The following is a 25,078-nucleotide window of genomic DNA, read 5'->3' as shown; positions in this document are numbered from 1 at the left end:
TCTTTCATGTATTGCATAGCTTCTCACCAAATTTGCAGTAGAGTTTCTGCTAGATTTACTCTCCACTGCCTGAGTAAGGTCTACAGGACCGATTCCTTCCTGGTCAACGTGGGTAAATCTGTGCCCTCCACACTGGTCTCTTTATTTAGTTTGAGAATAGTGTTTCTGAGTCAAAGCCAACTCAAGACAGATCACTGTTGACTTCAAGTCTGATAGAGATTATACAGCTTTATGTCAGCAGTTTATGCTATAAATAACCTATTGGGCAATCTTGCCAGTTTTGCCTGCAGCTGAAAACCTTCACTTTGCACTTATTTTCTCCTCTGCTCTGCTATTTGCTTGCAAAAATTATACTTCTGTTCAGCAGCTAACTTCACGCTAAGCTGGTGAATAATCATTTCTGTGTAACTATGCATCTTCTCAGGCACATTACTTTCTATTCTTCTTCCGTGATTACCAATTCTCTGCAAAATAGCTACTCCACATCATCAATTAGATGTGATAGCAAAATCAGTAAATAACCTTTGACTAAATTACGCTGCCAATTCAATCTAATTTCTTCTGTCCACTAGCAGAGTCGTTGGCTTCAGGACACCCACTGTTGCCAATCTTCTTATTCCCTTTTCTTTGTTAAGTTGTTGACGTGAAGACTGGACACCAGATGCCACTAAAATTGTCAAGTCATTTCTGACCCCAGTCACTCAAAAGAATTTGGCTGACTAAATTGGAGTTGGGTACTTTTTAAACTGCTTTCAACATGAACTTGGACAGTGTACTTACCGGCCTTGCAAATGGGACAATTGTGATGACAACAAATGATCTTGTGGACAAATAAAGCAATGTCCTATGTTTGTGAATCATGCCATCAAACTAAGATATCTCTGCACGCTTTTCATGCTGATGACAATGCTGTGTATGACTGAAATTGTATATCAATTCAGTATATGCAAAACAATAAATTGGTCATTTTATTAACAAGAAAGAAACTCCCACTTTTCATACAAGTTCAGCTATTTGTCAGATATTTCTAGAATTCTAACTTAATCATTTTAAAGAAAGTTGTTTGCTACTGAGTTCTTATGCATCAAATTTAATAGATAAGCAAATTGATATTTTAATATAGTAACAGTTAAATTAAAAGTTACTGTTAATTTGTTTTTACAGTATATGCAACAGATCTTCCTGAATTCTACTGGTGCAGCAAAACATGGACAAATAAAGCAAGAATAAATTTGTCACCAATGTGTAATGTAATTCTCGTATCTGCTGCTATTTAATTATTCTGACATAACTTGTGCTGTCATGTAAGGAGCATCACAGTTTATTTGTGCACTATATTGTAGTTGAATAATGTGCTTTTTTATGAAATGGATTCTTTAACAGAATTTTGCTGTGCTGCAATTAATTACTTACAAATGAAGCAATGTGCAGCTTTTGGAAATGCAATTTAATGATGCAGCAACACGGAAGAAAATTGTTTCATGTCCTCGAAAGGCCCAGTTACTGATTAATGTCAATTAATATAAGACAATAGACGAAACTAGCAGTAGATTGTCAGCTCAGCACTGTTTAAGGGGCCACTCAATACAAAGTCGTTTCCAACTAAATGATTTGCTGATTTAATGTGCTTGGTTTAATGCATAGCTTTTCTTTTTCGGCAGTTCTCCTTAACACAAGGGCATGCATTCCATGCTTATTTATAGTCTGTCAGACAGGAATGGTATGGGTAGCTCATTTAATTCCTATCAGTATCAATAGCTAAGAATATCTCTTTCTTGGTCCTGAAGTAATTTATAACATCTGCAGTAAGCTGAAAAGCTGACTATCCAATTTCTGTTATCTCGGTCCTAATTTTGCTATGAGTATTGTACCACAAGGCTAAATTATGAAATTTATAAACAATATTATTTTAAATATCCATTACTGGCTAGGTTCATTTAGTTGGGATGTAATATCAAAGGATGTCATCTCTTTCCCCTTTACCCATTTTTTTAAAAAGGTGCTATTAGTAGAGTACCAAATAGTTTATTCAAATATTTCTTTGATATTTTTTCATATGCTGAAACTGGTGTTACATTTTCTAGGTGTTACCATGTGTCAGAGTTGGAAAGTGCATGCTAAATTAGAAGTCAACGCAATTACTAAAACACTGTGTTAAGTACTGATGTTATAAGTCGAAATGCAAGAACAACCTCAGAGGGGTGCAGAGAAAAATGGACTAGAGATACATGCTGAGAATCTGAACCTGATATGTGCTTAGACCCAATGGTACTGTAGTGTTGCAAACACCAGCTCTTCCCATTATCCAGGGCATTAACCTGAGTTGGCTATTCTTCTGTTGTGAAACTGAGATCTTGTACATAACTCATGAGAAAATATCTTAAAAACTTCTGATATTGGATAATACGAATTTAATAAGGTACATAATACCATAATTTTCTGCTTAAATTTTGTAATCCATTATATGTGCTGATTTAGTTCTTGCTTTCTTTACTCTTGTTGGAATGTGTGCAAGAGAAATCACAGCATCAGAGTTCTTAAAATGATTAGCTTTTTGTAATCTTTCTTAAAAAAAAAAAATTTTTAAATTGCAGCTGATGTTTACACCCAGGGAGGAATGTGGTCTCTTAGTGGCTGGTCCATTCAGAAAAATCAACAAGAAGGCTCACATTAACAGTTAGATCACAATAGAATAGTATTGATTAACCAAACTAGTTGGGAAACTGACTGGATGGGGTTGAGTGTTAAAACAGAGTGGCACAGAGGTGGCCATTTGGAACCCAAGAGAATAGTTCTTTGTGTGATACAGGTGGGTCAGTGGGCTACAGAAGGGGTATCTAGTGAGCCAGGAAGGCCTGTGCTTTCCTTGTAGGACAGGTCATCCCACCATGCAAGGAAATCGATAGATTATTAACACTTGCCCAGATTTGCATGGCCCTGGTTTGTTTTACCTCAGCATGTTGCCTGACTCAGACCTCCGGTTTAAAAGAATGTGCAGTCAGGGCACGGGTAATGACGTTAACACCTGACCTGAGTCTTGAAATTGGAATTTACTAGCTTCTAGTACATACCCTTACTCCTTGGAATTTAGAATCACCATTGGCCAGACTCCAGTGTGATGCAAGTGAGCCACTCCCTCAGAATTTTAATTGTCCTTTGCCCATTTTTTGCCAGATGTGTGGGATAAACTTTAATTTAAAAGGTACATTTATTCTAAAAAGGACCTCAATTAAAGTATACTGTACAAGCTTAAGAAAGATTGCTGTAGGTCAGCAGACTGTGGTACCCATGTGCAGACTAGCCACCAACCAATAAATCAAAGCAACAGCCTCTGCATCCTGTAGGACAACAAAGAGCCTTTTGCTAAACTTGGCTATTTGGTATAGGCAAATACCAGTTTAGGATTTTACCTTCTTTGATTTTAATATTTGTTGATTCTGCTAACAATTGTGTTCCTTATAAATAAAGATCTATATTTTTATCTTTCCCATTATATTTCTGCAACTTCTCAAAGTATCGAAGATCAACAATTTCTTATACACCCCCAGAGGTGTTATCACTAGACTGATAATCCAGAAACACAGCTAAATGTTCTGGGGACCTGGCTCCAAATCCCACCACAGGAGATGGTGAAATTTGAATTCAATAAAAAAAAATCTCTGAAATTATGAATCTCCTGACGAAACTATTGTTGATTGTCAGAAAAACACATCTGGCTCACCAATGTGAAAGGAAGAATGGAAATCTGCTATCCTCACCTGGTCTGACTTACATGTGACTCCACACCCACGGCAGTGTGGTTGATTCTCAATTGCCCACTGAAATGGCCTCAGTTGTAGCAATTGATACAAAGTCTCAACAAAAACGTGAAATCAGGCAGACTACATCAGCCGAGGTACTGGAACAGACAACAGCAAAAACAGCCCTGTTGATCCTGCAAAGTCCTCCTTACTAAAGTCTGGGGATTACTGCCAAAACTGGAAGAGCTGTCTCACTGACTAGTCAAGCAACAGCCTGACATAGTCACACTCAGAGTCAAACCTGACAGACACAATAGTCATCCTTGAATATATCTTGTGCCACTGGCAGGACAGACCCAGCAGAGTGGATCAGCACAATGCTATACAGTCAGGAGGGAGTTGCACTGGAATTCCTCAACATTGACTCCGAGTCCTATGAAGTCTCAGTTAAACACGGGCAAGGAAAGCTAGAATCACAGAATAGGCTCCCTACAGTCTGCACCAACCGCCCGAAGAGCATCCCACTCTGTAACCCAAAATTATAGAATCATAGAATCCTGACAGTGAAGAAAGAGGCCATTCAACTCATTGATTCCAACCTCATGGTGACGACTACCTACCATCCTCCCTTGGCTGATGAATCAGTACTCCTCCATGTTGAACTATACATGAAGGAAGGACTGGAGGTGGCAAGGATGGAAAATGTATTCTAGCTTGAGGATTTCATGTCCCTTATCAAAAATGGCTCAGTAGCAGTACCACTGATCGGGTTAGTCGGAATCTAAAGGACATAGCTGCTAGACTGGGTCTGCAGCAGATGATAAGGGAATCATCTCGAGGAAAAAGCATACTTGATCTTATCCCTACCAATCTACCGGCTGCAGATGCATCTGCCCTTGATAATATCAATAAAAGTGATTACTGCAGAGTCCTCCTGGAGATAAAGTCCCACCTTCTCGTTGAGAAAACCGTTCATCGTGTTGTGTGGCACTATCATCATGCTAAATGGGACAGATTTTGAACAGATATAGCAACTCAAGACAGGATATCCATGAAGCACTGTGGGCCAGCAGCAACAGCAGAACTGTATTCCAGCACAACCTGCAATTTCCCCTCCCCAGCACATTCCCCACTCAACTATTACCATCAAGCCAGGGGATCAACCCTAGTCCAATTGAAAGTGCAGGATGGCATGCCATTGGCAGCAGCAGGCAGACCTAAACATGAGATATTAATCTCCTCGCTGTAGACTCTGATTTAGGACTCACCTCCTCGCTCCGGCCTCTGGTCTCGGACTCCCCTCTTCAATCCGGCCTCTGGTCTCGGACTCCCCTCTTCAATCCGGCCTCTGGTCTCGGACTCCCCTCTTCAATCCGGCCTCTGGTCTCGGACTCCCCTCTTCAATCCGGCCTCTGGTCTCGGACTCCCCTCTTCAATCCGGCCTCTGGTCTCGGACTCACCTCCTCTCTCCGGCCTCTGGTCTCGGACTCACCTCCTCTCTCCGGCCTCTGGTCTCGGACTCACCTCCTCTCTCCGGCCTCTGGTCTCGGACTCACCGCCTCTCTCCGGCCTCTGGTCTCGGACTCACCTCCTCTCTCCGGCCTCTGGTCTCGGACTCACCTCCTGTGCCAGTGTGGTCTCAACTGCACCAGTCGTGGCCTCCAGTCTGGGAATTGCCTCCTCCATTCCTGCCGGGTAAGTTTAGAAGTTAAAAGTTTTGGGGGAGCAACACTGCAGAAAAGAAAAGGAAAAAGAAATTTAAAACAAAATGAACTGGCAGAGCAGACGAGCTCTGGCTGGGGTGTCCTACTGTGTCGCCATCTTGATACAAGCCCATACGAACCCATGAGGAAGAGGTTGCACAAGTATTCCCATCTCAATGATGGAAGAGCCCAACACATCAGTGTAAAAGATAAGGCTGAAGCATTCGCAGCAATCTTCAACTAGAAGTGCCAAGTAGAATATCTGTCTTGGACTCCTCCAGAGAGCCCCAGCATTACAGATACCTGAATTCACCCAATTCAATTGACTCCACATGATATCAAAAAATGGTTCAAGTCATTGGCTAATGCAAAGTCTATGGGCCCTGGCAACATTCCAGGAATAGTACTGAAGACTTATGTTCCAGAACCTGCCACTTCTCTAGCCAGGCTCATCCAGAGCAGTTATAACAGTGGCAGCTATTTGACAATGTGGCAATTGCCCAGGTCTGTCCTGCACACAAAAAGATGGACAAATCCAACTCAACCAGTTACAGCCTGATCAGTCTACTCTCGATCATCAGTAAAGTAATGGGATGTGTTAGTTGAGCATCTGCTCAGCAATAACCTGCTCAGTGATGGTCCAAGTCGAAAAGTGTGGCACTGGAAAAGCACAGGAGGTCAGACAGCATTGGAGGACCAGGAACATCGAGAAACCCTTCATCAGGGTCCAGTGGAAGTCAGACTGGGCAATCAGCTCTTGACTTTATTGCAGCCTTAGTTCAAACATGGACAAAAGAGCTGAATTCCAGAGGCGATGTGAGAGAGACAGCCCTTGACATAAAGGCTGCATTCTACCAAGTGTAGTATCAATGTGTACTCGGGCAAACTCTCCAGGGTCATACCTGGCACATAGGAAGATGGTTGTTAGAAGTCAATCGTCACAGCTCTAGGATATTTCTGCAGAAGTTCTTCAGCATAGTGTCCTCGGCCCAACCATCTTTAGCTGCTTCATCAATGACTTTCCCTTCATCATAAGGTCAAAAGTGGAGATATTCGCCAATGTTTGCACCATGTTCAGCCCAATCACTACTCCTCTGATACTGAAGCAATGCATGTTCAAGTGCAACAAGATCTGGACATTTTCCACGTTTGGGCTGACAAGTGCGAAGCAGCATTCATGCACCACTAATGCCAGGCAGTGACCATGTCCAATAAGAGGCAATCTAACCACCAGCCCTTGACATTCAAGGGTTTTACCATCACTGAATCCCCCACTATCAGCATCCTGGGAGTTAACAGAAATTCAACTGAACTCATCACATAAACACTGACCACAAGAGTAGGTCAGAGGCTGTGAATACTGCAGCATGTAACTCACCTCCTGACATCCCGAAACCTGTCTCAGTCAAATCCATCAAATTCAGCACCGCCTTCCTAACCTGCAATCTTCTTCCCGACCTCTCCACCCCCACCCCAGTCTGACCTATCACCCTCACCTTGACCTCTTTCCACCTATCACATTTCCGACGCCCCTCCCCCAAGTCCCTCCTTCCTATCTTTTCTCTTAGCCTGCTGGACCAACTTTCCTCATTCCTGAAGAAGGGCTAATGCCCGAAACGTCGATTCTCCTGTTCCCTAGATGCTGCCTGACCTGCTGCGCTTTTCCAGCAACACATTTCCATCTCTTATTTCCCAAGAGTAGGTCTAGTTTTGCACCTTCTCTAGCAGGTACATCCACATACTGAATCAGAAAATTGTCTTGTACACACTTATGAAATTCCTCTCCATCTAAACCTTTAACACTGTCCCAGTCCCAGTCGATGTTTGGAAAGTTAAAATCCCCTACCGTAACTACCCTATTATTCTTACAGGTAGCTGAGATCTCCTTGCAAGTTTGTTTCTCAATTTCCCTCTGACTATTGGGGGTTCCAAAATACATCCAGGGAAGTTATTTGGGATTGTATTTCTGGGAATATCTTCCCTCAGCACAGCTGTAATGCTATCCATTATCAAAAATGCCACTCTTCCTTCTCTCTTGCCTCCCTTTCTATCCTTCCTGTAGCATTTGTATCCTGGAACATTGAGCTGCTAGTCCTGCCCATCCCTGAGCCATGTTTCTGTAATTGCTGTGATATCCCAGTCCCATGTTCCTAACCATGCCCTAAGTTCATCTGCCTTCCCTGTTAGGCCCCTTGCATTGAAATAAATGCAGTTTAATTTATTAGTCCTACCTTGTCCCTGCCTGCCCTGACTGTTTGACTCACTTCTGTTCTCAGCTGTACCTGTCTCAGATCGATCTCTTTCCTCACTATCTCCATGGGTCCCACCCTCCCACCTTACTAGTTTAAATCCTCCCAAGCAGTTCTAGAAAATCTCCCTGCCAGTATATTAATCCCCTTCCAATTTAAGTGCAATCCATTCTTTTTGTACAGGTCACTTCTACCCCAGAAGAGATTCCAATGATCCAAAAATGTGAATCCTTCTCCCATACACCAGCTCCTCAGCCATGCATTCATCTGCTCTATCCTCCTATTCCTGCCCTCACTAGCTTGTAGCACTGGGAGTAATCCAGATATAACTACCCTTGGGGACCTCCTTTTTAAACTTCTGCCTAACTCTCTGAAATCTCCCTTCAGACTCTCAACCTTTTCCCTTCCTATGACGTTGGTTCCAATGTGGATAATGACCTCCTGCTGGCCCCTCTCCCCCGTGAGAACATTCTGCACCCTCTGAAACATCCTTGATCCTGGCACCAGGGAAACAACACACCATTCTGCTTTTTCTCTGCTGGCCACAGAAACGTCTGTCTGTACCTCGGACTACAGAATCCCCTAACATAATTGATAACTTGGAAGCCGACATACCCCTTGTTGCATTAGAGCCAGTCTCAATACCAGAAACTTGGCTGTTCGTGCTAAGTTCCCCTGAGAATTCATCACCCCCTACATTTTCCAAAACAGCATACCTGTTTGAAATGGGTATATCCACAAAAGAATGCTGCCCTAGGTGTCGACCTTTCTCACCCTTCCTGGAGTTAATCCATCTATGTGACTGTATCTGAGACTTTCCCCCCTTCCTATAACTGCCATCCATCACATACTGTTGCTGTTGCAAATTTCTCATCGCTTCTATCTGCCTCTCCAACCAATCCACTCGATCTGATAAGATTTGCATCCAACAGCATTTATGGCAGATATAATCCGCAGTAACCCTTAAACCCTCTTTAAACTCCCACATCTGACAAGAAGTCTAAATGTTAGTGGTCATGGATTTGGAAAGTGCTGTATAAGGAGCTTTGTTGCAATGTTGTAGAGCATCTTATATTGGGCTTTTGCCCGAAACGTCGATTTTGCCTGTCCTCGGATGCTGCCTGAATTGCTGTGCTCTTCCCGCACCACTGATCCAGAATCTGGTTTCCAGCATCTGCAGTCATTGTTTTTACTATCTTATATTGCTACTGAGTGTTGGTGGAGGTTGTGAATGCTTGGTGATGTAGCACCAATCAAGAAAGCTGTTTTCTCCTGGATGCTGTTGGGCTTTTGGAACTGTACTCATCCAGGCTTTGGGGAATATTCCCTCCTTTATTTAAAAAAAACAAAACTATATGCAATACTCCCAATGTGCTCTCATGTTCTACAGCAAAGCATCTGTACTTTTATATTCCATTCCACTTGCAATAAATGACAAGATTCTATTCATTATTTGTTAGTCATTCATGGGATATGTGCATTGTGTACCTGGGTTAGCCTGGCTCAGACAGCTGGTGGCTTCAGTGGTATAAAGTCAGGAGAGAGTTGCTCTGGAAGTCCTCAACTTTCACTCCAGCCTTTGTGAACAGTTGCATGCGCAAGAAATATGGGAAAGGAAATCTGATAACCACGTCATCCTAACCTCAGCTGATGAATCAGGACTCCTCTGTGTTGAACAACACTTGGAGGAAGCACTGAGGGTAGCAAAAGTGCAGAGTGTACTCTGGGTGGGAGACTTCAATTTCTGTAACCAAGAGTGGCTTGATAGTACCACTAGTGACTGACTGGTCAAGTTCTAAAGGACATAGCTGCTAGATTTTATCTGGGATAGGAAATGAGAGAACCAACAAGAGGGAAAAAAACGTACTAAACCTGATCTGAAAAAGAAGTGGTGCAGGATTGTGGGCAAAAGCTAGAGGAGAAGGATTAGTTACGTTGCTGACTGGAGATAGGGTACATACATAATTAGTTTTGTTTTATGTATTTATAGGAGGTGATCATTGCTAACCGGGTTAACATTTATTGCCCATCCCTAGTTGCTCTTCAAGATAGTGGGAAGCTGACTTCTTGAAACAGTGCAGTCCAGTTGCTATAGGAAGACCCACTATGCCATTAGGGAGGGAGCTCTCAGATTTTGAACCAGCAACACTGAAGGAAGCGTGATACATTTCCAAGTAAGGATGGTGTGTGGCTTGGGGAGGAACTTACAGGTGATGTTGCTGCCATGTACCTGAAGCCTCCTTCTTTGCTGCAACAGTTCTGTGATACCATCTCTACCATTAGTACCAGCAGACTGAAGACACTATTCACAGTAATGCGACTACGAGAAATAGGAAATAGGCAATTCAACCCCTCAATTTTACTATGCCATTCAATAGAATCATGGCTGATCCTAAGATGAAACTCTGCCATGAAAAACTATGAAAAAATATTCTCAAGTATGTTCTTCATATCATCTTGCAAAAGGATGACTGTCATTATAAATCATCGGGCAGGAGCTCAAGGCTTGCTGTGTTCCACAATTAACTCATCGACTTACTTTCAAGGTTACCTTTAGGTTGATTTGGAACTCAATATTTTGAGTACTAGTTTTTCTTGGTACTTTAACTTTTTATTCTATCATACCACATAGAATTCCTGATTTTAACAGAAACTGGCCCATCACCCACCAAGAATATGCCTGACTCGATTTACATACCACATGATATTCAGCTGTACTAAAGTCAGTGAAAAGTGAAATCAAACACATGTCAGTTCGACACTTGGCCTGGACATGTCAGATTCTCACCCTGAGTTGGGGCATTAGGTTAAAATCAGAATTATAGTCATTGTAAAAGGTGTAATACAATTTTATAAATATAAAATATTGAAAATATACACATAAATTTTAAACTATATCCTGCCCTTGCTGTGACTCAAAATTTTTAAGTAATCTATAATCTGAATGGCAGGTGCCTTTTCCCTAGTGTGGGGGATTTCAAGACGAGGGGGCATATTTTTAAGGTGAGAGGAGAAATGGACTTCCACAGGAGGTGATGCATATGGGTACAGCTACAGTGTTTAAAAGGTATTTAGGTAAAAGTACATGAATAAGAAATGTTTGGAGGGCTATCGGTCAAGTGCAAGCAGGTGGAACTAGTTTAGTTTGGGATTATGGTCAGAATGGACTGGTTGGCCGAAGGATCTGTTTCTGTGCTGTATGACTATGACTCTATATCCTTATATTTTTTCCCAATGGCTAGCCTGCAAGAGTTCACTCTTTAATCCAGTCTACTCAACAATGTACATCAAGGGATAAGAGCCTTGATTTTATTTATCTTCTCTGTTTTCATGATACTTTGCGAAAGGCAGCTTGTTATCCTGCAGATTTACCAGCAGATCTTGTGGTCCACTTAAGAAGCACATAGTCAGCCCAAACATGCCATGTCATAAAAAAAACCTGGAAAACTATTGAAATTAAAAATTGTTTTGAGGTACAACAACAATTCCACAACCAAATGTTTATATTTTTAAAAATTAACAGAAATTGTAAAATAAAATTATTTAGCTTCACAAGTTTTGCAACTTTTTGTAATAATTTGATCCTTCTAGCCCAGGTTTCTCCAGAAACTACTTTTTTAAAAACTTTGGCTCATTAACTTTTGCATTAGTAATCATAGATTGAAGCTGAATAGTGACTTAATATCACTAATGCCAGTAACATGTCAGGAATGTTTTTGTTTCTGCAATGAGAAAGTATTTGAAAAAGACAAAGAAGAACAGTAAATGGAAAATTAATATCCATGTCTCTCTCCTTTTGGTCTTTAAGCATTGGCCCCAGATAGCAATAAGTAGGGCACAGGATAAGTAATCAGGGACTAAGATAGAAGGACACTAACAATTCAGCTTGTCAGCACTGCAGTACCGAAAAGTCAGGATAAGCATGTACATATCAAGAGAGACAATGATATCCAAAATGATGAATGTTAATGCCCTCAATAAACTCCATGGATGGCTGGGAAGTCTGTTCTGTAACACTTCAGATCTACTAGATTCTTTGAGCCATTTTTACTAAATGTTCTTGTTTCCTATATCAATGGAAATTTAAGATTGGGTGGCAAATGATTTTTTTTCTTTTATGGTGAAAAGGTTTGTTTGTACTTGCAATATTGAATGCAGGTTGCTAACACATGAAACAATGTTCATCCTTTCCTGGTTTATCTAGCTTATTCATTAGTTGTCTTATAATCTCCAGTGATGGAATTCTCTAGTGTGTTTATATGTCCTATTATTATTATATAAGAATTATAGCAGTGTACCTGTCTGTCTCAAAACTTTGTAGAAGTAGCACACATTTGTAAATGGCAGGAAAAATCAAAAAAGTATTTCATGAACATTCACGTTATAATCATGATTAATATAGCTAGTCCAGAATCACCCAAAGTTAAAAGTGCTTAGCTATAAGACACATTTACTAAAATTGGAAGGATACTGAGTAAATTGGACAAACCAGATGAATCTCTGATGTAACAAGCTTTAAAACAAGCATTTCTTTTTGATTATCTTAATAATGTTATTTTTTGTTTATACTTGTTTGAATTCTTGGAATGTTGTGTGCAGAATGGAATCAAAATATTCATATAAGTTTTTTTGTATTTCTATATGGAGACTATTTGTACATATGGAGACGATTTGAAATAAATGTCAACATGCAAAGTGAGACTGATGCAAAGCTTTTGGTCCATTTTCTTTATTCAGGTGTTACCATCATTTCCTTTACTGGTTTTTAATTATTTAAATAATTATTGCAATTATTTAAATAGACTTGATTGTGAAACAAAACCTTTTAAATGGGGAGAATGATTGCCAGAGATCAGTTCATTGTTCAGTGCTAAGGTCAGACAGACCCCACTTTTTACTTATCTAAGGCCTTGTCCTGCAATGTGGGAACCATGAATTGTGGAGGATAGGAAACTGCTGATATATACCACTGTAAAGTCATGCATTTACTTAACTCTCCAACTCTTTAAAAATTGAAGACTTTTGTCAGTGAGAGGTTAAACAATAACCAGGTTTGAAGGTGTTTAGATCCTCTGTCCTTTTTTAAAAGAAACAAATCACTGAGATTTGAAAGAAATGTCTGTTCCAGCATTTAAAATGCTATTTGTTGGCATTATCTCAGGGCTATGATAATATTAATGTGAATGGAGAGTTGCATTCCACATATTATTCTCTAAGTACTGATGTGAAATTCTATTCACAAATCTGTTTTGTTGCTTATGTTTTATTATGTAATTTTTTCAAGCGACAGCATCCCCTTTTATTTTGCTGTCAGCCTAAGCTACTGCTGTGAGATCTCTCTGACAATGCCAAGTATAAGCAGAGGCTAAGGAATATACCATCTGATATGAATTTGTAACACACTCCAAGAATTGAAGTTCTAATCTGCATGTTAATGATAATGATTAAGGTTCTTTGCATTCACTATTTTCTATAATTCCATGCACTCCCAACACATGATCGAGAAAGTCAATGACACCACATCCTAGCTTTTGGTCATCAGCTCTAAAACCTCTTTATGTAGTTTGGTGTGATAACATTTGTGAAGTGTCTTGGCATGTATTACTTATGTTAAAGTTGTTATATGGGAACGTAGAAGTAGAAGTTGGCATTTAGCCTTCATGTCTGCTCTCCATTCTAGATCATGATTGATCATTGTCCTTCATGCCATTTTCTCATGCTATCCACACTTCCTTTTATGTCATTAGTATTTAGAAATCCTCTGATCTCTATCTTGAACTTTCTCAATGACTGAACTTTCATAGCCTTCTCGGGTAGAGTATTCCACAGACTTTGAGTGAAGAAGTTATTCTTTATATAAATGCAAGTTGTTGTTGTCATCATCTTTGCCCAGAACATGCTACATGACAGAACTATATTGATCTGATCAATCTTTCCTCTTTTAGACAATTGCATTTACAATTGTGAAATTAGAAAAGATGAACACCATTTAACTTTGTGGCTAAGTAACAGATTTGATGCTGTTCAGAAATAAGGGCAGTACCTGGAAATTGTTAAGGGGAGAGTTCAGTTTTACATTTTGATTAAGTGAAGTGGACATGAGCTATGTGAAGATTTATCAATTAATTGACATGCTTCCATGAGCGGGTTGCTTTACAATTGCAAAATGGGTTCCAAAATATTCAGTATGGAGTGTCAAGCTGTGCACATATTCTGCACCAGACGTCTACCAAAGTGTGCACCAAAGTCTTTATATTGAAGAAAAATGAAATCCCGGTTTCACACCTGAAGCAAGGTAATTCACAATCCAGACATATGATAGAATAAAACAAAGATGCACATTACAGGTTCTGCAAGACTATGAAGGGCTTACGCCCGAAATGTCGATTCTCCTCCTCGGATGCTGCCTGACCGGCTGTGTTTTTCCAGCATCACACTTTTGGACTCCGATATCCAGCATCTGCAGTCCTCACTTTCTCCTCAGTCTATGGAATATGCCCACTTTAAGATTGTTAGTGCAATCTGCTTGAGAACATATGTTGATTCATTGATAAATGTTGGCATAGTTGATATTGGTAGTATCCTTGAGAATAATATGACACTTAATTTAATCTAAAGATAAAATAGAACTCCCTAATCAGCAATTTCCAGGTACTGAACTGACCTTATTTCCAACAGCATCACATTACTTACCCATCAAATTAATTATGATACTGTGCTTTCATATTTTGGGCAGGTGAGAAGGGGTGAATTAGCTCTCCTCTTTTTAACCTCACCAGTTAATCACAACAAAATTTGAAATTCCTTACAAAAAGAAGCTATACCTTTCTCCCTTTAAAATGGAGTTAATTTTATTTTCTGTAAGCAATTTGGAGCCAATTGCAATGTTTTCTTGAGTAAGAGAAAGAACAAAGACTTTTTTTGGTGTTAATAAAAAAGATAATAAATATGATGGATCAATCATAAATTGTACAGCCTTCCCACAGTCACTTGGGGCCCTCCAAAACCCGCACCCTCACCCCTCCCATACACACAACACGTACAAAGTTAAAAATGATAAAATACAGTTCAGAGTTATTAGACTGAATCTTACTGTTTCTTACCTGTCTGAATTTCGTTGAGCTTTCTGAAGGGATTTGTGTTTGAGGCCAAACGGGTTTCCTCACCCTGTCTTGCCAAATTTGCCTCATTAATAGCCTACCTCACCCCTATGGTGTCTCTCACATACAATTTCTGTCCCACTTTACCAATACCCCATCCCCAGAACAACTCGCCACTTGGTGAACATCTGCCAAACACCGTTATTCCTTCGGGCTGCCCCAGTGATGATTGCCATGGAGAGCCAGGCCCTCAGGGTCTGCTGCAGATCTGTACAAACCTTTGTATTCCATCACCCCCTTCATTGATCCCCAGGGCTGAAGGTATAGCCATGGTAGTGTGGTGGGGTGAACCTTCAGCTATGTGCAAGAGCCCTTTCCTCATAAGGAGACTGGGCAGCATGAACAGGGTTTGCAACCATGCACAGCCCCTTTATCAGGTTCCACTTAGGGCCCTGCAGAGGTGGCCATGTCTTACATCTCCACTCTACCTCACCTTCTCCAATCCTTAGAGGTTCACCTTGCCTTTGGCAAAAAAGACCCTTGGCATGTTGCCCTGTCTAGTCGCAAGTGCCCTTGGAGTCACCTGCCAAAGCTCCAGAGCCAAGGATGTCAGATCAGACCATCCATCCCAGATGCAAAACCAAGGAGTTCACTGAGACATGGTGGGATGGACAAAATGAAGAAAGTTGATTGGGAGGCATGGGGCAAATAAGCTTTCTCGTTTATCATACTTTGTACAGAAATGTTGAAGACTTTATCGTTCATGCACCTGCTTCTGAGTCTTTCTGAGTAGATGGTCAATGCATTTTCATGCCATTTGGCAGCAGTTCCTATCCACTCTCAAGGTTAAATAGATTGCATTAACAGCTTAGAGGAGAAAGTGAGGTCTGCAGATGCTGGAGATCAGAGCTGAAAATGTGTTGCTGGAAAAGCGCAGCAGGTAGGCAGCATCCAGGGAACAGGAGAATCGACGTTTCGGGCATAAGCCCTTCTTCAGGAATGAGGAAAGCGTCACAAACTTTCCTCATTCCTGAAGAAGGGCTTATGCCTGAAACGTCGCTTCTCCTGTTCCCTGGATGCTGCCTGACCTGCTGCGCTTTTCCAGCAACACATTTTCAGCTGCATTAACAGCTTACTACATCAACAGCAATTCGGGGAATGTAGTGTGCACATGGTATAGCGTGCTGCTAATTGACGGTGGGTGCTGCTGAATACTTTGGCCCTCCTGGAAAAAGATCCCTGATGTCCGGCTCCCTCTGTTGCACAAAGATGTAGCTGCTAAAGAGTTCTCCAGCAGTGGCTGTACCAGGAAAGTGCCACGCATACAGATGGTCAGTGTTGTTGGATGGTCAGTGAGTAGATATCCTCTATGTCTGTGTGCTAGACCTTTTGGGGAGCTGTGATTGATGTTCTCCTTTGAATGGCTTATGCTGCACTGGCAGTACTAACAGTACCCACTCAGAGTATGTTGACAGCCATTTACTTCCCATTGCACATGTTCAGTTTCCGGCATGATGGAGGTGACAGTGAGCACACCTCCTCCAACAGCTCTCAGCCTCAACCTGACTGTGGCAAAGAGGCCCCAGGTGTCCACAGCCTGTTAACCCATTAAGGGCAGGAAATAGCCTAGTGGTGTTATCACTGGATTGTTAATCCAGAGACCCAGATAATGTTCTGGGACCCGGGTTTGAATCCCACCATGGCACATGGTGGAATTTGAATTCAATAAAATTCTGGGAATACAAAACCATGAAACCATTGTCGATTGTTGTAAATACCACCTGGTTCACTAATGCCCTTTAGGGAAAGACATGCCATCCTTACCTGCTCTGGCTTCTATGTGATTCCAGACCCACAGCCCTCTGAGCTATTGAGGATGGGCAATAGATGCTGGCCTACCCAGCGATACCCTCATCATGTGAGTAAATGATAAAAGAATCTATAGCATTTACACTTGCCCAAATCTCCACCCAACCTGTTTTTGTTCCTACTCAGACCCTGGCGTATGAGATGAACAGGAAGATCGTTCTGTTGAAGCCAGGGTGTTTCTGACTGTGGACAATCTCCCCTCCCACAGTATACCCTCCCAGCCATGCTTTACAGTATTGTTCCCTTCGAAATCCTGCTGTACCTCATCGCAATCAGACTGCGCCTCACCCAGGGTCTGAAACCCCCAGTCCCAAAGGCTAACCTGCCTAGATTTACTCACTCACCCGCACCCTTCTTCCTCATCCCCCCATCGTTTCTGTGAATGGACAAAACAGACCAACTGTGGGCCCTCCCCTCCGATGATATGATCAGAAATCCTCGGGGAAGATGTGCTCACCCCTGAGTGGTATCTATACATCTCTCCGACTGCGTATGGAGACCATCGCTAGACTGCTGAGAGACCAGCTCCCCGACCGGGCCCTTGGGTTGTCGTGTGGTCACCCTCACTGGATGCCTGATCATGGCCTTATCTACTGCAGGAGGCTGCCCTTGCCTTACTGCACTGGGATGTCATGGTTCCTCCAAGGACCTCAGTAAGGACTATTCCCCTGAGAGTGGGATAGATGGCTGCATGCTTGCCACACAGGCAGTGTGTTTGCCATATGTGCTGCTGGCATGTGGAGCTGGTGTGAGATTGGTGCAGCACATTGCTACACAGTAAGGTGTACCACCCTTAGACGTAACTGCATGGTTGCTTAATCGTGCTCATCAGCATGACAAGGCAAGGCAAAGTAAGAAAAGGATGCTATGGGCAAGCAGTTGGCATAAAGTGAGTGAGTGCTAAAAGGAAAGTGAGCATCCCTGAGGGGTAGCATGATCCAGACTGCAAGCTAGGTTCCTATCCTTTTGTGCTCAGCAATGCCACGGCACTCTTTCAGTACTACTTGCTAACAAACCCTGCAATTTGTGCTTTCAGAGTGTACTGACAGTACATATACCAGAATAATTGTGTTGTGCTGGCAGATGGTGTATGCCAATGTCCACAAAGGAGGAGTGCACACAGTTAGTGCCACAGGACCATGCCTTGGGCAGTGGTTTGGAGCGCATCAGATCAAGCGGAGAGCTAAATGTGCCAGATGCATGCTCTGGGATCCTCGTGTTTTCCCCACTTCCAGGTTGTTTGGCGGGTTTAGTGAGCTGGGAGTCTGAATATTAATGAGGCGAGTTGGGCTGCTAGCTAGGCATTGAACAATCAATAATAAACATCAATTGGGATCTCAATACGGCCTCGTGACAGTCTTGTGAAAAGCATAAACCATGGAATTAGATGATCTCGATGTCAAGATGGGTCTTGCTACACTTGTTGCCTGATTTTGCCCAACATTATGTCATACCGCACATTTGTCAGAGCTCTAGACAATTTCACCCGTTGCCATTGAGGGCCAAGGTGAATTCGTTAGTTTCTTATGTGCAGTCAGTAACAGCAACAGTTGCATTTATTTTCATGTTCTCAACAATCTGATGCTTCTTTGTAGTTTTCATTAGAAACCAGGCTAGTTTCTTGGCCAGAACAAGGGAGAAGTATTGAGGAAGGTTGAGGAAACAGGGTTCAGACAGAGCAGTGGAGGGATACAGGATAGCCAGAAGGGAGCTGAAGAAAGGGATTAGGAGAGCTAAGAGAGGGCATGAAAAATCTTTGGCGGATAGGATCAAGGATAACCCAAAGGCATTTTATGCGTATGTGAGAAACATAAGAATGACGAGAACGAGGGTAGGTCTGATCAAGGACAGTAGTGGGAGACTGTGTATTGAGTCGGAAGAGATAGGAGAGGTCTTGAATGAGTACTTTTCTTCAGTATTTACGAACGAGAGGGACCGTATTGTTGAAGAGGAGAGTATGAAACGGACTGGTAAGCTAGAGGAGATACTTGTTAGGAAGGAAGATGTGATGGACATTTTGAACAACTTGAGGATAGACAAGTCCCCCGGGCCTGACGGGATATATCCTAGGATTATGTGGGAAGCAAGAGAGGAAATTGCAGTACCGTTGGCAATGATCTTTTCGTCTTCACTGTCAACGAGGGTGGTACCAGGGGACTGGAGAGTGGCAAATGTTGTGCCCTGTTCAAAAAAGGGAATAGGGATAACCCCGGGAATTACAGGCCAATTAGTCTTACTTCGGTGGTAGGCAAAGTAATGGAAAGGGTACTGAGGGATAGGATTTATGAGTATCTGGAAAGACACTGCTTGATTAGGGACAGCTAGCACGGATTTGTGAAGGGTAGGTCTTGCCTTACAAGTCTTATTGAATTCTTTGAGGAGGTGACCAAGCATGTGGATGAGGGTAGAGCAGTGGATGTAGTATACATGGATTTTAGTAAGGCATTTGATAAGGTTCCCCATGGTAGGCTTATGCGGAAAGTCAGGATGCATGGGATAGAGGGAAATTTGGCCAATTGGATAGAAAACTGGCTAACCGGTCGAAGTCAGAGAGTGGTGGTAGATGGTAAATATTCAGACTGGAGCCCAGTTACAAGTGGAGTTCCGCAGGGATCAGTTCTGGGTCCTCTGCTGTTTGTAATTTTTATTAATGACTTGGATGAGGGAGTTGAAGGATGGGTCAGTAAATTTGCAGATGATACGAAGATTGGTGGAGTTGTGGATAGTGAGGAGGGCTGTTGTCGGCTGCAAAGGGACTTAGATATGATGCAGAGCTGGGCTGAAGAGTGGCAGATGGAGTTCAACCCTGCCAAGTGTGAAGTTGTCCATTTTGGAAAGACAAATAAGAATGCGGAATACAGGGTTAACGGTAGGGTTCTTAGTGATGTGGAGGAACAAAGGGATCTTGGGGTCTATGTTCATAGATCTTTGAAGGTTGCCACTCAGGTGGATAGAGCTTGTAAGAAGGCCTATGGTGTATTAGCGTTCATTAGCAGAGGGATTGAATTCAAGAATCGTGAAGTGATGTTGCAACTGTACAGGACTTTGGTTAGGCCACATTTGGAGTACTGTGTGCAGTTCTGGTCACCTCACTTTAGGAAAGATGTGGAAGCTTTGGAGAGGGTGCAGAGAAGATTTACCAGGATGTTGCCTGGAATGGAGAATAGGTCGTACGAGGATAGGTTGAGAGTGCTAGGCCTTTTCTCGTTGGAACGGCGAAGAATGAGGGGTGACTTGATAGAGGTTTATAAGATGATCAGTGGAATAGATAGAGTAGACAGTCAGACACTTTTTCCCCGGGTGCAACAGAGTGTTACAAGAGGACATAAATTTAAGGTGAAGAGTGGAAGGTATAGGGGAGATGTCAGGGGTGGATTCTTTACCCAGAGAGTGGTGGGGGCATGGAATGCGCTGCCTGTGGGAGTGGTAGAGTCAGAATCTTTGGTGACCTTTAAGCGGCAATTGGATAGGTACATGGATGGGTGCTTAAGCTAGGACAAATGTTCGGCACAACATCGTGGGCCGAACGGCCTGTTCTGTGCTGTATTGTTCTATGTTCTATGTTCTAACAGCTTCCCTTCCATTAGTCTTTAGAAGTTCTGAAAATATTCTGAGAAATACTGGTATTAGAGTGAATCTCTGAGATCTTTTTACATAGGAGTCTCCATGGCAGTCGTGGTGTCAGTGCTGCATTATTAATGTCATCTTGAGATTGCAATAGGTTTTGATAGCTGAATGATAGGTTTAATTTTCAAAATGTGAATGGTAAACTAAACAGGAGCCAAGAATCTTTCAATGCTTCCCATGGGCCAACTGAATCATGACTCACAGGAATTTAGTATGCAAGTACAGCAAGTGCTGAAGAAGGCAATTGGAGTGTTGTTTATTGCAAGTGGAATTGAAATTTTTACTATTTATTTGTGGGATGTGAGCATGACTGGTGAGGCCAGTGTTTATAGTCCAATCCCCAGAGGGAAGTTCACTGTCACCCACATTTCTGACAGTCTGGAATCACATGCAGAGCAGGTCAGGGAAGGATGACAGATTTCCTTCCTTCAAGGATGTGTGCTTTCAGAGTGCATTGTCACTAGATGTACCAGGATGATTGTTGGCAGATAGTGGATGCCAATGGTGGATGCCACAGGACTTCACAACATAGACTAAGATTCAATTGAATTCAAATTTCACCAAGGTGGGCTTCAAATCAATCTCTTTAGAGTGTTAGTCTGGGGTTCGGAATTACTAGACAAGTGACATTATAGACTTGTTCTGCTATAATGCGTTTCATTAACGCGAATTTGCTCTAACACGATTGATGAATTGGCGAAACTGTTTCTAAAGCCCAAACTTTCAAAATATTTGTTGGCTGTAACATGATTACGTCGCCAATACTTTAAGTACTATTTCTAAAGCGTGATTTTTCTATAACACAGGAACGAAACCTTCACAATATAGAAGAACTACCTCTACCACTACATCACCATCTTTCCAATATAAAATTAGGGACATTATGTTACAGTTGTATCAAACATTGATGAGGCCACATGAGGCCACATCTGTCATACTGTGAACAGTTTTGGTCTCCCTATTTTCGAAAGCATATAAATGTGTTGAAGCTGAAGAATCTAGAAGAAACTAGGAGAATGGAATGGTGTCCTTATAGGAAGCTAAGTGTGAGGATGTTGTGTGCCAAGTGGAATATACAAGAATTGAAGTATGAGATGGATTTGTTTCATTGAAGGAAGGAGTTTTGATATGTGTAATTCACTTATTGGTGAGAAATTGATCCACACAGGATGTACAACAGGCTTTACTAATGCCTGAAACAACCATTAGGTCCTACATGTCTCGGATTGCAAGCTTAAGGATTGCCTGCAAAAGATTGATGTCGAGAGTGTGGTGCTGGAAAAGCACAGCAGGTCAGGCAGCATCTGAGGAGCAGGAAAATCAATGTTTTGGGCAAGAGCCCTTCATCAGCCATTCCTGATGAAGGGCACTTGTCCGATACATCGATTTTCCTGCTCCTTGGATGCTGCCTGACCTGCTGTGCTTTCCCAGCACCACACTCTCAACTCTAATCTCCAGCATCTACAGTCCTCACTTTTGCCTTGCAAAAGGTTGATGTCTGGGGAGCTGGGAGAAATAAGAGTGCTCCTTAGGTTTTGGATTAAAGTACATAATAATTTCTTCTGTCATCACCAACCCAACCAGATTCTCAGACCCAATGTCATGTGCGCTCCTCAAGGCTGGCATCAACAATAAGGTTCATAATGTTAGCCAATGATTAGAATTAGCTTTATTGTCGCATGTATTCAGATGAGTACAGTGAAAAGGTCACAAGTCTCCAAATATGGCACCATCTTAGGTACAAAGGTACCTACATACAGATGCTTGAGTACAAATTCTTTGGAAAAAAATTAGAAAGTAAATAAAAACTCCAGTATTACAGACCTTCAAAGGTACAAAATCATAGTAATAAACTAGAAGAATAAAGAGATAAAAGGTTCAGAATAACAGTCCCTCCACGATAATATAATAAAGGAAAAAGAGAAATTAAAACAAAGAATTTAAGACAAAGTCCACATGTCTCTACCTCTAAATGACTTGCCACATGGAAGTTGCCTTTATTTATTGGCAGCAATCAGTGATGCTTTTTCAGTATCATGCAGTACTCTTCCACTTGTCATTGATAGGATTTAATGACCTTCAGAATGCAGTGAAATCCAGCCAAGCGGAGTACTTTGGAGGTTATTGAAGTGAATGTAGTGGCTACTCCAAACAAAGCCTTGAACCTCCATGGGTATCTTTGAAGAAAATAACAAAAATCACTGCATCAGAAAATTGTGATAAAGATAGATAAATTGTTCATGAAAATAAAGCAGAAAACTGCTGTGGGAACTCAAACAAAATGTTGAAACAAATATGTGTGTATATATCCATTGATGCTGTGCAAGCAAAGAGAAATTGAAGTTATATCGCTGTTCTTGCAGGTGCTCCTACTGGGATCATTTTAACCACAAATGATGAAAATGAATGGCCAGCAAAATGAAATAAATTTCATTACTGGGTTCCCAAGCAAGCTGAGTGCTCTAGCAATTCTGCAGACATTGCTGATAATTTTCCAGATCATCAAACCAGATCCATCGTCTATATCTTTCAGGAGATACTGTATGAGAATTGATCTCATCTTTCCATGAATTGACTGAAACGATAATGAAAACCTGCCTTGTAACCTATTTTTGCGTGAACCATTAGTTCTGTGGTTCTGCTCACAAGTACCAGGCATCACAATAAGTTGAAACGCAATAATGTCAGCTTGATTTTCATAGTGTCCCTCTTATCGGAAAGATGTTGGTGAACATTGTACAGATTGAAAATGAGTATTGAGTAGAGGAGGTTAAAAAGAGTGGATTTAAATGGATAATCTATAAGAACAGCTGAAAAGAGATGTTTTTAGCAGACCTTTGAAAGAAGTTAAGGCTCAGATACTTTGAAAAATGCAATCACCCTGCAAATCGCAGGGACTTGTGAGAGAGGCAACGGCCTAGTGGTATTATGGCTGCGTTGCTAATCGAGAGACCCAGGTGTGGACTTGGGGACCTTGGTTCAAATCCTGCTATGGCAGATGTTGGAATTTGAATTAAAAAGTTGCTTGGAATTAAAAATGTAATGATGACCATGAATCCATTGTTGATTGTTGGAAAACCCTGTCTGGTTCACTAATGTCCTTTAAAGAACAAAACTGCCATCCATATCTGGTCTTGCCTTTAGACTCCAGACCCATAGTAATGTGGTTAACCTCCAGATGGGGAATAAATGTTGCCCAGTGATGCTGCAATCATGTGAATGAAGAATAAAAAATAAATCCAAAGCTAAACCTGAAGAAGATTCCAATGTAAGGAGGGAATTTGTTTTTCTTACTGTTTTAAAACTAATCTAAAGCTTACATTCTGGAAGTTTTAGGGCACAGTTAGCCATAGAAGCCCTCCGGTGTGGAAACAGGCTGTTTGGCCCAACAAGTCCACACCAACTCTTCGAAGAGTCCCAACCAGATTAACCCCCCTACCCTATCACCCTGCATTTCCCATGGCTAACCCACCCAATTTATACATCCCCCGACACTATGGGATAATTTAGCATGAGTCAAAGAGTGTGGTGCTGGAAATGCACAGCCAGTCAGGGAGAATCTGAGGAGCAGGAGGGTCAGCATTTCAAGCATAGACTCTTCATCAGCAATGTAGCATACCCAATCCACCTAACCTGCACATTTTTGGGATGAAACTGGAGCACCCAGAGAAAACCCCACACAGACATGGGGAGAATGTGCAACTCCACACAGACAGTCACCCAAGGCTGGAATTGAACCTGGGACCCTGGTGCTGTGAGGCAGCAGTGCTAACCACTGAGCCACCGTGCCACCTCAAATATTCAGGCACTGAAAATAGGTCACCTATACTCTGAGGGCTTGGTTTCCTCTTCTCCCCATTGTCTGTAACAGCCTTTGATTCTCTCTAATCTGTTCCTGGTTGGGCATATGGGAACTCTTAGTGGAGGACATTTCTGGCCTGTCTGCATCAACAGCTTTGTGAGGAGGAGTTGCACCAATAAAATGGACATAACTTGACCCAGAACTTTCAGGATACTACAGCCTTAGCTTGAGCATTTATTTTGTCCAAATACATGATATATAACACTTCTGGTATTGCATCTGATTAAATTAAAGCTCTTAAACCAGATGTTTATTCAATTTGCTCAAGTTTCATGCGCATGAACAGCAGCATGCTATATAAATAGTTAGGAATGTTATCAATTCTAAAGGAGTAATCTGAAAGCATAAACCTCCAATGAATGATTGGGATGGATGGCCAAAATATTCAAACAACAAGGAATCAATGACATCAAACATAGGAAGTTACATTAATGAAACTGTTCCGGCTATATTTGAAAATTCTTTCTGACAGTATTTTTCCTGATGGTGGACTTCTGCTCCTTCCCCCTATACCATACAAGACTGGCATGTTGTCTAATTTCTCTGTTCCTCATTTTTAAAGTAATGGAGCAAAGTTTTTGAGTTTAGAATCCAAAGGTGCAATTCCCAAATCTAGAGAGTTTTGGGAAATTCTGATTAATTTATTTGTAATTTTCTCACTTATTTTATTTAAATGGTCCTGGTGAAAAAAAAAACAGGCATCAGATACTCAGCCCAACGCAGGGGGGATCTTAAAAGAGTGCAGAGGGCCAGGAGTCTTTTCATATCAAGAGAGGAGCCAGCAATTTTTAGGAAATTGTTAGTTGGTTGGTGAGAAGCTGCTGTCAGGGAGTGAGTCTAATTCGCTTAAAACTGAAACAAATATAATTTACAAAGAAGAAAAAGCAGCTGATTGGATTTCAGGAAGGAACACTGATAGAGAGAAAGT

General features: G+C 41.7%; 1 protein-coding gene across 2 annotated transcripts in view; it reads left to right on the top strand.

Moving 5' to 3' along the window:
- LOC122564134 (spermatogenesis-associated protein 6) overlaps positions 1-12,397 on the top strand; it is a 90,587-nt gene extending 78,190 nt beyond the window's left edge. For both annotated transcript variants that reach the window (XM_087994512.1, XM_043718754.2), the window contains one exon: positions 1,165-12,397. In XM_087994512.1, the coding sequence (XP_087850638.1) occupies positions 1,165-1,230 (66 nt within the window). In that variant the 3' untranslated portion in view covers positions 1,231-12,397. The remainder of the gene's footprint in view (positions 1-1,164) is intronic.
- The last annotated feature ends 12,681 nt before the right edge of the window (positions 12,398-25,078 follow it).

Source organism: Chiloscyllium plagiosum, unplaced genomic scaffold, assembly GCF_037043375.1.
Source record: "Chiloscyllium plagiosum isolate Xiang-an unplaced genomic scaffold, Cpla_swu_hap1 HiC_scaffold_2, whole genome shotgun sequence".
In the NCBI taxonomy this organism is placed as follows: domain Eukaryota; kingdom Metazoa; phylum Chordata; class Chondrichthyes; order Orectolobiformes; family Hemiscylliidae; genus Chiloscyllium; species Chiloscyllium plagiosum.
This window is presented reverse-complemented; position numbering and strand designations above follow the sequence as displayed.